This window comes from Leptinotarsa decemlineata, unplaced genomic scaffold, assembly GCF_025532065.1.
Source record: "Leptinotarsa decemlineata unplaced genomic scaffold, Ldec_3_MD MMD2_P_RNA_scaffold_5, whole genome shotgun sequence".
In the NCBI taxonomy this organism is placed as follows: domain Eukaryota; kingdom Metazoa; phylum Arthropoda; class Insecta; order Coleoptera; family Chrysomelidae; genus Leptinotarsa; species Leptinotarsa decemlineata.
Genome location: NW_027412532.1, coordinates 5,729,878 through 5,743,540, shown reverse-complemented (window position 1 = coordinate 5,743,540; position 13,663 = coordinate 5,729,878). Strand labels below are relative to the sequence as shown.

At 37.9% G+C, this 13,663-nt stretch overlaps 1 protein-coding gene across 1 annotated transcript in view; it reads left to right on the top strand.

The window, feature by feature from the left end:
- Nucleotides 1-13,663, top strand: part of Imp (IGF-II mRNA-binding protein) — a 166,918-nt gene that overhangs the window by 10,181 nt on the left and 143,074 nt on the right. Inside the window, exon 3 of the mRNA XM_074169350.1 lies at nucleotides 8,928-8,981. Within this exon, the coding sequence (XP_074025451.1) occupies nucleotides 8,928-8,981 (54 nt within the window). The remainder of the gene's footprint in view (nucleotides 1-8,927; nucleotides 8,982-13,663) is intronic.

Below are 13,663 nucleotides of genomic sequence, written 5' to 3'. Positions count from 1 at the left end.
TGGATATTTTTAAAAAGATTAGTTTTCGGTAAATACTTTTTTTGCTTTCTATTTCTCCGTCATAACGCTGGGCCGACGTGAAAACTCCCCTCCCTTCTTAACTACTGAACAGAGCAAGATATCATCAGAAAAAGTTTATGTAAAAGGGACCATTTTTCATGTTTTTGATTAGAAAGTGTCGAATCACTATCGACTTTTTTTTTCGAATGTGATAACCCCGCTTGATATGTCTTTGTGTTCTCTATTGAACCAAAAAACTGGCAAATGAAACTTTAACTTTGACCTTGTAATAATTTTAAGGATCGATGTCAAGGTCAAATGTTTGGTTAGTGTTAGATAGCCATAAAAAACCCAAACCACTAGTATAGTTCAAGTAAACGATATAGTGCCCTCTACCGTCCAGCAGTTCTCCTTTAATAAAATACTAAGGGAGCTAACTAATTTTGTTATTCAACGATCATTTCTGATTATATAAGAATCAATCACAATAACTATATTATATATATATATATATATATATATATATATATATATATATATATATATATATATATATATATATATATATATATATGCAAACTTATATGGAAAATTATTTTTACTCCAGATGCTTTGTTTCAATTTTCCCCAAATCAACTCGATGGGATTGAATACATAAATAGGGGGGAAGTCTGAATATGGTGTGTCCATACTTTTCAGCAATACTCTCAAATGTTTTTATCTGTAAAACTTCAAGTAGTTGGTTTTTGGGATAGTATTCTTCAAAATATAAATTGTTTCCATTAAAAAACTTTGCATGTCATCTTTACTAGAATTTTCATTCGGTACCTTGATGAGCTGTCGCGACTGATAGAAAGCGTTGTCAAGAATTATTACACTTTTCGCATCCAAATTTGGGATCAATGTGTTTTCAAACTATTTCTCGAAAATATGATAGTCACCATTGCAGTCCTCAAGTTTTGTTCCACATTATCTACAAGAATTCGGAAGTAATTTTTTACTTCTTACGCAATGCACAATGATTAGTCACGATCCTTTGTTTGCAGGCACGTTAGGCGTACACATTCTCGAACCATCGGTCCACCCTTTCGTAACTGTGTCGTGAGTGTCATACCAAGTTTTGTCCAAATATAAAATTTGCCGTTGTTCTTGTCTATATTTAGTTATTTGTTCTAAATATTTGTTACGCAATTACACTATTCTTCTGCTTTCCATAACTACTTGACGTTTGTTCATTATTTTTAATCTAAATTTTAGTTTCTTTATTCAATTCTGAAGAGTTTTGTCACAGCGGCTCAAGTTATGGTCGGAAGTATTCAAGTTCTTCATTATGATTTCAGTTGTAGGAATCTCATTGCTTTTGTAAGTCGTATATTTTTTTTATTTGATTCCATTACAACAAAATCTAAAGGTTTTGATAATCCTGTATCACATCGCGTCTTGCGTTCATAAGGTTTGTTTTTGACTATTTTACGTACAGTTGAGAAAGGAATTTCGGTGACATCTTATGATGTCGCTTGTAATAGTTTGTTTCCCTCGAAACCAAAGTTGTGATGTAGATTCTTATATACATTGAAACATAATCTCTGTGTGCATATTTAAATGCATTCGAATCTTATTCACTGGTATCTCTTTTTCGCATTGTTCACCATCGCTATTGGAATCACTACACTGGGAAAAGTCTGCGTTGTTATCACACTCGTTATTACTATTAGTTCTTGTCCAAGGACGCCACATTTTAGATATAACTGCACCAATATGGAATTTCAACACTTAAATCGCGATCAATTCTGAACTGAAAACGACTGCGATAACCTTTCCCTATTTCTATTCGTCACCGTAACCTGATTTCAAATGTAATTTTATGACTCTTCAGCCAATCATAAAAGTCGGTTAGTCGCCAAGTCTACAGTGCACGTGGACTAGTTCGGCTTTCTATGTATTAGTTTTTTTGGCCTTTGAAAGTGCCGCCAACTTTGAATATGCACAATATCGTTTACTTCAACCATACTTGACTTCCTTCTAGCGATCCATATTTGAGTAATTCAGTCGTACAGTTCATAGCAAGTTTCAGAACTTTTGCTAGTTCGATTGTCTAATATGATATAGTATGATTTGAAAACTCTGAAAGAACAATAAATTGAAAATTAAAATCAACAGCTAAAAAGGAACAATTAAATTAATCAATAAAATGTTAAATGAAATAACAAAATACTCAAATTAGCAAAAAAAATAAAATTGAACAACGACGTTTCGATTGTTAGTATCCACAATCGTCTTCGAGTGATGACTGGACTAGTCTTCCGAGAGATGACTATTTATAGGATATCCATATGTTGCGTATTTCGATGCTAGCTTGGCTGAATGCGCCGTTGGACAAGATATGTGCAGCTTCTTTGAACTTCCTTTTGAACCAGTATTCTTCCCTGTGGATGATCGCAGCTTGGGACCACTTGATGTTATGTTGATGAGTCCAAACATGCTATGCTATTTCCGATTTGCTGGATTCTCCCCGCTCTGTGTTTCTTTGTAAAATTCACCATGAAACTTTGTCAAACACTTTCAAACGGAAGTTTCAGAACATTGTTATTTTGTTACTGTTCTTGATTTTTTTTATTATATGTAATCTTTACCTTTGAATATCGCCCGATATATTCTTCAGAAGATTTCTCGGTTGTTTTCAATTAACTCTAATTGGTTCGAATATTTTCGAAAAGCGAGAGATATTTGTGTTTTTGTTATTCGCGTTACAATACTCGGATGTCAGCTGTCTTTTGCAAATGACGAGCCGGAGAAAAAAATCCGTTGATAGATGTCGGTATTGGGGTGGTTCACGACTTTTTTATTAATTAACCTCGTAGTTACGCGTTTATTTTCGTTTCTAGTTATTATTGTTTTCGTTTCAAAAACGTCGGAAATTTCCACAAAATATTGATCATGTCATTAGCTTAAAATCTGTAGTACAAACGAAGGGTAATAAATAAGTATTCAAAGATTAATTAACGACATTAATAGGAATGTTATGAATTTGAGACTCTGAAAGATTAAAAAAATCGTTGCATTTTCTGACGGAAAATGCATCATTTCAAGTAACGATTATTAGGATATTTAAATGCCTAGTGGGCACATACTATACAGTATGTCCTCCGACTGGATTTCACAAGAGAAATATTATTGGTGGATCTGTTAGGTTGTTTTGGAAGTTTTGTCCGTTTTAATGAATCGACATTTTGCATTTTCTATCCGAAAATGCATCATTTCAAATAACGATTATTATGATATTTATATACCTGGTGGGCACATACTGTACAGTATGTCCTCCGACTGATTTCACAAGAGAAATATTATTGGTGGATCTGTAAGGTTGTCTTGGAAGTTTAGTCCGTTTTAATGAATCGACATGTTGCATTTTCTGACGGAAAATGCATCATTTCAAATAACGATTACTAGGATATTTAAATACCTAGTGGGCACATACTATACAGTATGTCCTCCGACTGGATTTCACAAGAGAAATATTATTGGTGGATCTGTTAGGTTGTTTAGGAAGTTTTGTCCGTTTTAATGAATCGACATTTTGCATTTTCTATCCGAAAATGCATCATTTCAAATAACGATTCTTATGATATTTATATACCTGGTGGGCACATACTGTACAGTATGTCCTCCGACTGATTTCACAAGAGAAATATTATTGGTGGATCTGTAAGGTTGTCTTGGAAGTTTAGTCCGTTTTAATGAATCGACATGTTGCATTTTCTGACGGAAAATGCATCATTTCAAATAACGATTACTAGGATATTTAAATACCTAGTGGGCACATACTATACAGTATGTCCTCCGACTGGCTTTCACAAGAGGAATTATATTGGTGGATCTGTTAGGTTATTTTGGAAGTTTTGTCCGTTTTAATGAATTGACATGTTGCATTTTCTGCCGGAAAATGCATCATTTCAAATAACGATTATTAGGATATTTAAATACCTAGTGGGCACATACTATACAGTATGTCCTCCGACTGATTCCACAAGAGGAACATTATTGGTGGATCTGTTAGGTTGTTTTGTAAGTTTTGTCCGTTTTAATGAATCAACATGTTTCATTTTCTGTCCGAAAATGCAACATGAAAATACCACGACACAGTGGTATAAATATTTATTGAGATATGGAGCTACAAAAACACATGGTATTGAAACGGACACAACTTCTGAAAAAGCTAATAGAATTCCATCTTGTAGTCTAACTCCGTTAATTTGGTGGTGAGTTGAGTTTGACTTCTGTGGTATTGATATTGAATTTTGGTGAATTTATTATTCTGAATATGCTGTTTCATTCAGGTTAATAATGAGATGGTTATCTTCGCAGCAGATGGTGCGACTACACTCATTTCAGTTAGTATAATTATCGTATAGTCTGCGTAGATGAAAATAGTCTTGAATAGATCAAGATTCTGAGTGAGAGAATATATGAAAGAAGAATAGGAGGGCCTAAGACCCCCACCTTGTGGGGTGCAAAGCGGTAGTTCGCATCTTTTCGAATATCCTTCATTAATTTTCACCTTTAGTGTTCTTCCAGTTTATTGAGTCGAGTATGCCCGTCCATGATATCGAGAATATGTGACTCATCCTGTATTGTCGATCACCAATTGCAGCTATTAACGAAGTAATTTGTCAACAAACGCATCATGACTTCATGAATTTTAATTGATTACTCCGTAATTCTTTTCAGAATCGCCCTCGCCACGGTAAACATTCAATATATTTCCCAGCGTTCTAATTGCCATTGTTCTGGAACTAATTGTAAGTTGGTATATTAAATGACCATTAAGGCACATTCGCAAATGGTAATAACCGATGGTAATGCGTACGTCAACGGTAACAACCATTAGAAAGAGAATATTAACTTATCGGTTTCCATTCTCGGGCATCTGCGGCAGGTGATGCGGTCGTTTTCTTCAAACTGATGGATGCAGCTATTAAAGAAACCATTCATTTGAATTTTTAATGCCGGCCGAATAGGCTTAAACGAAAACGGCTTGATTTTTACGAGAGTTAAACACTGAAAATGTCGATGGATGTTAATTGACTAACCAGCTGATCAGCCTGATTGAGTTATTAGTCTCACGAAACCTTTTTTGGAAATGATTTGCCTTCGACTATTTTTCCTCGGTGTCATATCTGTCTTTGCTTAAAGGGAACGTGGCCAGCCTATGGAATAGAATATGTAGGCCTGCCATTGGAGATTGAGTTATAAGTTAAAGTCTCTTTTGTTTTCATTGCAAATTTGCTCATGAGCAGATCAGACATGAAGGTTTTCTCTTGCAGTGCCCTCGTGCTGTTTGTAGCTCACACACGTAGCTCACATATCTCTCAAAGATTCCTCAAAATATTCTACCATTTTTTTTATGGTGACACTACAGAATATTATTATTTCATTGACTAACCAGCTGATCAGTCTCTCTTGCTTTCATTGCAAATTTGTTCATGAGCAGATCAGCCATGAAGGTTTCCTCTGGAACTGGAGGCAATTCTTTTCCGTTTAAATTTGGGTTAACTAGATGTATTCTTCGATTACCACATAGCTCATATATCACTCAACGAGTCCTCAAAATATTCACCCATTTTTGTTATGGAGACACTACAGTACATCATCAGAGCGACAGTGAGTGAGACATGGCTACGAAAAAAGTCAGTGGAGGAGGATTTAGAACGATGGGAAAGGAGTATGCGAGTATATGGAGAAGTAGTCACCTCAAATGGATGGCAAAGGAGAAAGAACGAAAATGCGGAACAATTATACAAAGAGTCAAAAAACGCGACTGTTATTAGGGCTCAGAGAATAAGATGGTTAGGGAATGTAAAAGCATGTTGGCAGATATTTGAAAGATTAGCAGATTATAAAACTGCAAATTACTCAGGAATGGCTGATCGGATTTCCAAAAGTAATCAGTGTTGGATAAAGAATTCGGAGTGTTATAAAACCCTTCTTAGCATTAATAAAAGTTGTTGACGCCGTTTCGGCGCCAAGTGGTGTCAAAAGGTACTGAATTTTGTGTGACCTTGATAGTTTGAACCTTTCTATACAATATGGACCTGTACGCACTGTATATATTTGGCTGTGACTATAAAGGATATGTATATAATAATAATAATAATAAATGAATTTATTGACAGCTGAAATAACATGATACAATATGGAGAAAAACAAAATACAAATTTGTCAATAGGATACAAGATTGAACAGAGTTCAGTTATATAAAGCAGAATGTAGTTAGTATGAACACGCCTGAGGAAACTATTGTTTTCCAAAATTTTAGAAAGAAATGGAAGAAGACTCATAGGACGCAAGTCTTTGAATTCCTTAGGTTCTTTAATTTTGGGTATTGGTACCATATGTTCGTTATATTATTGCTGACTACAGCTGTATTCTATCTTCTGATGTTTTGGCATAATAATCCCGCAGATGTCGTAGTTGCTCGATTTTTTTTCAATATGTTATCGAGATCACATATCCGTCTCATCACCCTGTATCGCTAATTCATTAGACTTCCATTTCCGAAACCGGAAAAAAAGCCATTCGAGAACGTTGGAGTGGAGGAAAAGCGTTAGAAACATGTTAGTCGGCAATTTGGCTTCCGAGAATTTGTTAAGGACCTTTCAGCAGACATATGTGGCATTGACCACCGGCTGACTTTCTGCATTATAGATGCAAACCGATAGTTCGGACAAAGGGTATACCGATCCGTTCTCTAAAAATACAAAACTCGATACGCGAATTCGTCGACGGTTTTTTGCCAATTAATTTGCGGTATTGGGTGACGGATCAATGCGTCGATTTATGATTTGCGACGTTTGATCGCAATAGTAATAATGTTTATACGCCCGAAGGGAGATGAGGGTGGACATGTCGAAGTAGAACTGGGCTTGGTCAATTACGCGTTATCATCAAAAGGGCGATTTTGGAGGGGGGGGGCGAATAAGTCGAAAAGTGTTGAATTCCAGGATAAACTTTGCAGAACAAAAGTTGCTTGGAATTAGTCAATCTAGTCATCCCTCCACTCGTTTTTTTACACGCTTTATATTAGCTTCACCTGTATGTATGTTTGTTTGTTTGCTTGTAACTCTCAAGCTCGCGATCTCTATTGACAGAATTATCAACATTATTGCTTGATCTACTCGCGGGCAGATGGCGCTGTCACGTAACCTCCTTAATATTTCATGATCTATTTGCGGGCAGATGGCGCTGTACGTAACTATCGACATTATTGCTTGATCTATTCGGGGGCAGATGGCGCTGTACGTAACCTCCTTGATAGGTTGTTCAAGAGAAAATCAAAATAAAAAACATATTTTAAGAATTATAAGTATTAGCGAAATGTTATGCTACAAATGAAATATTTATATATTTAAATATTTTCAATTACCCGTGATTTAGTATAGAAAAAAGTTTTGAACGAAATGGAAGATAGGTACATTTTAAAAACTAATTCGATTACTTGAAAGCAAACCAGAATATGGATTCCAACAATAAAAACTTTATCGTAAATTGTACACCTAAAAAATTCAGTTACTTGAATATTTCAAAAAATCGAAAAATTAGAATTGAGGTGCTTGACATACATATCAAATCGAAAGATTGATTTGAAAAATGAAATTATTCACTGAAAAAATATTCTAAGCCAATCAATATTTTGAATGATACTTCAAATCAAAACATCAAAACTGAATTGTTTTTTGAAATTATTACTGCAAATTTTCTCTTTACTTCGAAACAAATTTTACAACTGTCCGCCCTCTGTTGGAGACTTACTATACTACCTGCATCTTAGTATTACTATAGAATTTAAGACCTCAAACTTTATTATGTTGTTTGAGAGGAATTTTACATTCGTGCGCCGTCTGTTAAAGATCCATAATACTTGTGACTATTGCGTATACTTTTTGGTAAATAATGTTGGCTAAACTGTATCTCGAACCGCCACTGAACTCAATAATTTGTATCTAATTGAGGCTAAATGAACATAATGACTCTTGATTTCTCCGACACTGAAGAAGTATATGAGTTGAACTTATGGTTCTCGCTCAAAAATTTATATTGGCCGAACTGGGAGGCCCTTTTTCCAAAGAATAAAAGAACATAGGAGTAGATTCTTGTGTGTGAAGACCAATTCCAAATTTTTCAAAGGGTCATAGCTTCAACCATACTATGATGTATTATATTTGGGAGAGAAACGTTCGAAACTCAAAATTTTGAAATATGCCCTTGGAAATTGAAAGATTCAAGAATTTGGAAAGTTTACTGAATGACCGAATGGAATTGGATTTGAATCCTCGGTTGGATCTCTTTTCTAATGTGGAAATTGTTCACAAAATATTAATTTTGAGGATATCAACAAAATAAATAATTGAGGGCAATGAACATAAATAATGATTTTGGGATACAAAATTATATCACAGAAGCAAATAAACGCAATACATTTCCCGAAACATAGCAATGACATGAAAAATATCACGAAGAATCTGTAGAAAAACTCATTTAAATTCATCCAAAAACTTGTCTATGAGGTGCTGTAGAATTTTTCAAAAGTTTTTATATTTGTTTTGTTCTACTAACAACTTGATGCTTTTAATAAAAATGTTTGGAAAGTCAACAGGAGTGAAAGCATGGCAAAAATGTATAATTTGCTGAAATTTTCAATTAGTTCATACCTGGACTCTGATAAATTCATTATTCATTGAGTTCGAATTATTATATAAAGCACTACATAGGCAGAATGTAGTTAGTATGAACAAGCCTGAGGAAACTATTGTAAACGAAACATGTGTTGCTCTTTTGTAAACTGTTCACTGAAAATCTCGCATTAAAGTTCTACTTCAACGCTTTATGGATCGGCCAGTACCGTCACATAAAATTCATTTTTGTTTCAGGTCAATTCCTGGTTATCCAGATACTCCTCCTATGCAAGTTGGTAATGGCTGGATGTAAGTACTGCCACGCTATTATTTGCTTCACTTTTTTATTATTTGCTGGTGAGCTGAATTTGATTTTAGGTTTCGAGAAACGAAATTTGGTTTGTTTTCAATTTTAGAATCCTGTTTCGAGTAATATTTCATAAAAATATGTTTTCAAGTCTGATCAATCCGAGTCTCTACATACGATGATTCAAATGACAGTGAACTGTAAGAAGGTCTGTTAGATATCGTAGATAATCCCTACTGTAGTCCAACTGTTTAGTATCAAGCTTCGAAGGGTGAATAAATGCCTTGTAGCGAGCCAATCCTGAAAGATTCTCCCAGAAGTCCATAAATCTTCTTGCCATCCAGGTGTTCATTCTTTGTTTGACAAAGCCTGAAGCGATGCTAATGACAGGTTCTGGTGCGATGAAGGTGCTTGCAGCACCCTCATTTGTGAAGAAGTCGGCCTCGTTGCCTTCAAGGCCAGTATGACCAAAAACCTAGACCAGAGACAATCTGTTAGGCCTTCGTTTCGAGGAGAGTCGTTACCAATTTAGACGTTGCTCGGTAGGCGCCAAGAGCTTCCAACGCCGCTTGACTGTCCTAGAATATTTTTATTGACTTGTGTATGAGGTTGGATTCTTCCAATCTCTCCGTACATAATTCAATAGCGTAAATTTCCGATTAAAATACAGTCGCATAGCTTCCTAGGCAGATTGATATCTCTGTCCTGGGTCTGCGACTGAAAACACCGGCACCAGAACCGGAACGTGTTTTTGATCCATCTGTGAACCAACAACTATCTGCTCCTAATATTTCCTTCTCCCGCAGGATCCAGTCCTATCTACTCGGGAATAGTAATTTATAAGGCAGTTCGTAGTTGACAGTTGGAGGCATAAAGTCAGAGGTCATTTCCAGAATGCTGTGGCTTCCAGTGTCAACCAACAGTCTGTTGTACGCTGCATTAAATTGATTTGTGCAATTGGCAATGTGCACAAGTCTATATGCAGTCCATCTACCCTCTCTCTCCAGAAAAATGTTGAGAGGAGGTAGATCTAGAAGGATCTCCATGGCCGCTGACGGTGTGGTACTAATGCCACCACTGATAGCCAGACAAGCTTGTCTCTGTACGCCAGAGAGCTTCGCCTGGGCCACTTTCTGCAAAGTCTTCGGCCATCAGGCAATTGCACCATAAGTAATCATTGGTCTTACATAAATCCAATGTATATGTTTGGGACCTAAACCCCAAGTTTTACCACAAATCCTTCTACATGTCCATAGGGACAGTCTGGCTTTGTGTAAAACTTTTTCCAAGTGAGCGTTCCAGGTGAGTTTTTTATCAAGGACAATGCCAAGATATTTCACCTCCTTTCCAAATGGAATGACCTCATCATTAAGGGAAAGTGGCGTTGGATCGTCCAATTTTCTCCTCCTGGTGAAGGGGATTATCACAGTTTTGCTGGGGTTGATGACATCTGCTACCTCAGGCACCAACTGTGAACAACGTCCATCGTGCTTTGGAGGATATTACCGACATCCCGACATGGACCCTGCCAAGATGACAAGGTCATCTGCATAAGCTTGCAGATCAACTTTTCTTCTGTCGAGGGCATCAAGCAGACTATCCATCAGGAGCGACCACAGAAGGGAAGATAGTACCCCACTTTGAGGGCAGCCTCTGGTGACCTTGCACCTGATGGCCTCGCTTTGAAGACTCGCAGTTGTAGTTTTGTTTACCAGCATGGCATAGATCCAGTCCGTTATGGTCGATTCTATACCTTTCCTAGCCAGAGACGATCCTATAGATTCAGGTAGTGCATAGTCAAATGCTCCTTCATTATCGAGAAATACAGCAACCCCAATTTTCATATACCCAGCTGCGTATTATTAAAAAAAATATAAAATTTCGGTTATTCCTTAGTGCGACTCGGTACAAGCAGCCTTGTCTGGAAGATCACGTGCACTCTGCATGATAATGTTTTGGAACACTCCGTTGCTTGGGTGGATAGTGTATAGTTTCTTGTTTACTCTCAGTTCTTTATTGAGGCATAAAATTTCTTGTTGTTAGCATGTTGACAAAGATGTGGATAAGAGATATGTGGGCTGGCCTTCTGGCTTGTTCTGGTCGTTGATGTACAATAGAAAAGGGGTTATACACGATAAAGATCCCTGAGGAACCCCAGCATTGATGTTTAGGGTATCCAAAAGAGAACCATCAATGGTTACTTGTAAGGAATGATCTGAAGGTATGTTTCAATCGAAAGGAAGAAATCGTGAACCTCGTTAGAGAACCACATATCTGAAGAACCCATTTCACTTTTCGCCCGACTAATGTTCAAAACCACTCCGACAAAGAGATTTCATATTTTATTCATTTCATGTTACAAGCCGATAAGTGCGGAACGAGGCCGATGAAAATGCCGGGAAAGTGTAAATAACTTATCCTTTCTGGAAATAATTTAGTTCATGCTTCTTGGGAAATTTCGGTCGTAATCTGTGTCACCGGCCTTGGAGACGGGCGACGAGGGCGAGGCTGTATCATATCGATCGCTTTTTCGTCCTCTCCCTCTTCCCCCTTTCCACCCCCTATCTCCAATTCCCTTCTTCGACGGTGCGTAGAGCCTAGTCGAAGTAAGCGAGGGATTCGATGCGTGTCTGTTTTTTTAATCTGAAGCATCCGAATCAGTTTCGGGAATCTTCGGAAAATGCATTCATTGATGACACGTGTATGTGCACAATGAAGTTTAGAAATGGAATATTTTTTCTTTGGATCTTGCAGAAGTCAGAAATTTTTTACGTGGAAAATCTCCTTGTTACAGATAATTTGAAATTTGGAATTTGCCTTACATACTAGATGTGTGGTAATGTTATTTTTGGTTTTGGAGGAGTGACAAATCATAAATGCAAGAAATAACTCGCGTACCTCCCCAGTATTCAGACAATTTGATCCTTAAGGGCGGGTTCATGTACCAGCCTTATGCCTTAAGCCGCTGGGTCAATTAGTTTCATTGGCAACATTCACGCACGAGTATAAATATTATATTTTATATATTATTTATAATATCCATGTACGATTGTGAGTTTTTGTTAGTATCAGATAAAAAACATACATTTTTACTACTTGGATCCGTTTCAAAATAGAAAGATGATCAATGATGACGATCCATCCTATCCATTGTTGAAGTGTGTTGTTCACATGTTCTTGTATCATCTATCAATCGTTCTGAGATATGTTGACGTCGGTCTAGCCCGTGTCTGATGCGGATCATCGGTTCAAAACGGAGCCACGAGGTGGCCGTATATCTGTATCTGCAGAGTAGGGAGATTGAGTGTATACTCACAGCACTTAATCCACATATGACCCATTGTACATCCTCCCGAGGAGTCGTCCTTCTAGGTCATCGTCCATCATGTCCTTTCCAGGAAGGTGAACAGGTCACTAGGAGACATCTCCTTCAGGTGTAGGCCAAGACTAGCCGAACACACACTCTATAAGGTAACCTTGAGGTTTCTCACGGTAGCCTCCGCGAAGGTTTTGGAAGGTGCAGCGATATTACTGTCGTTGCTTGGCTTTTTCAACCTTCTTGGGGTTCCCTTCGTGGAGGTGCATAAGTGAGGAAGCTCTCCTGCAGGAGCAGCCGGTTCCTTACCTTTATTCAAGGTGGAGCTGTTAGCGCCTGCCGCAGGAAGTGCCCTTGCTGTTGGAGGTGATCTGCTATGTCCAGCCTCATTTCAAGCGGTAGATTGGGGTGGACATTTCTGTTCATCCCCAGCCACCGTCTTAGATTGAGGTGAGCCCTTCTGTCCAGCCTCGGGATTGGTTTTTGTTGTTTCTGTTTTTGTGTTGTTTCATTAATATGTGTTGCCACGAGTAGTAAGGGAAGAGTTGGTCACCTCTGGCAGAGCCCCGCATTACCAGAGGTAGGCTGATCACAATGAGGTTTCTCCAGTTCCCCAATTGGATTGTTCGTGACCGCATATCACCATGCGGCCATTCAGCTGTCGGCACGATTTCTTACACCTTGGCTTGGGTAGGCTGGTATACGGTGGCATGTTTTGCAAAGGCTTTTGGAGAGTTTTAGTTCCCCTCACTCCTGCCACTGATCAGGAGTCCGGCGACCCCGTACGTAAGGCCATATTGGCTTCCCGGACAGGGCCTCCAGTACCCTGGTTGTTCCCCTATCCGCCACCCGGTGACGCGCCCGATAGGTAGCCCAACCCATGGGAAGTTGGCCGTATAATCAGTCACGTTTCTGATGTAGTGTTACTTTTGAACACGTTTTCGCTGTTGTTTTTGCTGGTTCATGTACTAGATTTGAATAATATCAAAACAAAAAAAAATGTGGGGGTTCTGTGGTGGCTGTGGTAGTGGACGTGCCGATAATGTCGACAAAGAAGGTTCGCGATGTCATGTGCTATGGCGGCGCTTCTTTTTGTGTTGTGATTGGCCATTGTAAAGTCATTAATGTGTTAAAGTTTAGACAACATTGTGAAGAGAGCCCTTCCCCCCTATATTCACTCCGGTAACCAGGCCGGGTGGTTCGGATAACCACGTAAAGTTAGGAAAATTATATTTTGTAAACCACCATATGGCCGGAAAGACATGTCTCTTGTCTCTTGGGTTGTCTGTACCCGCCCATTCTGAATGAAATTTTGGTTACAGCTCTCCAAAATTCCAAAATCTTTTTGCACAATACAAACTATAGAAA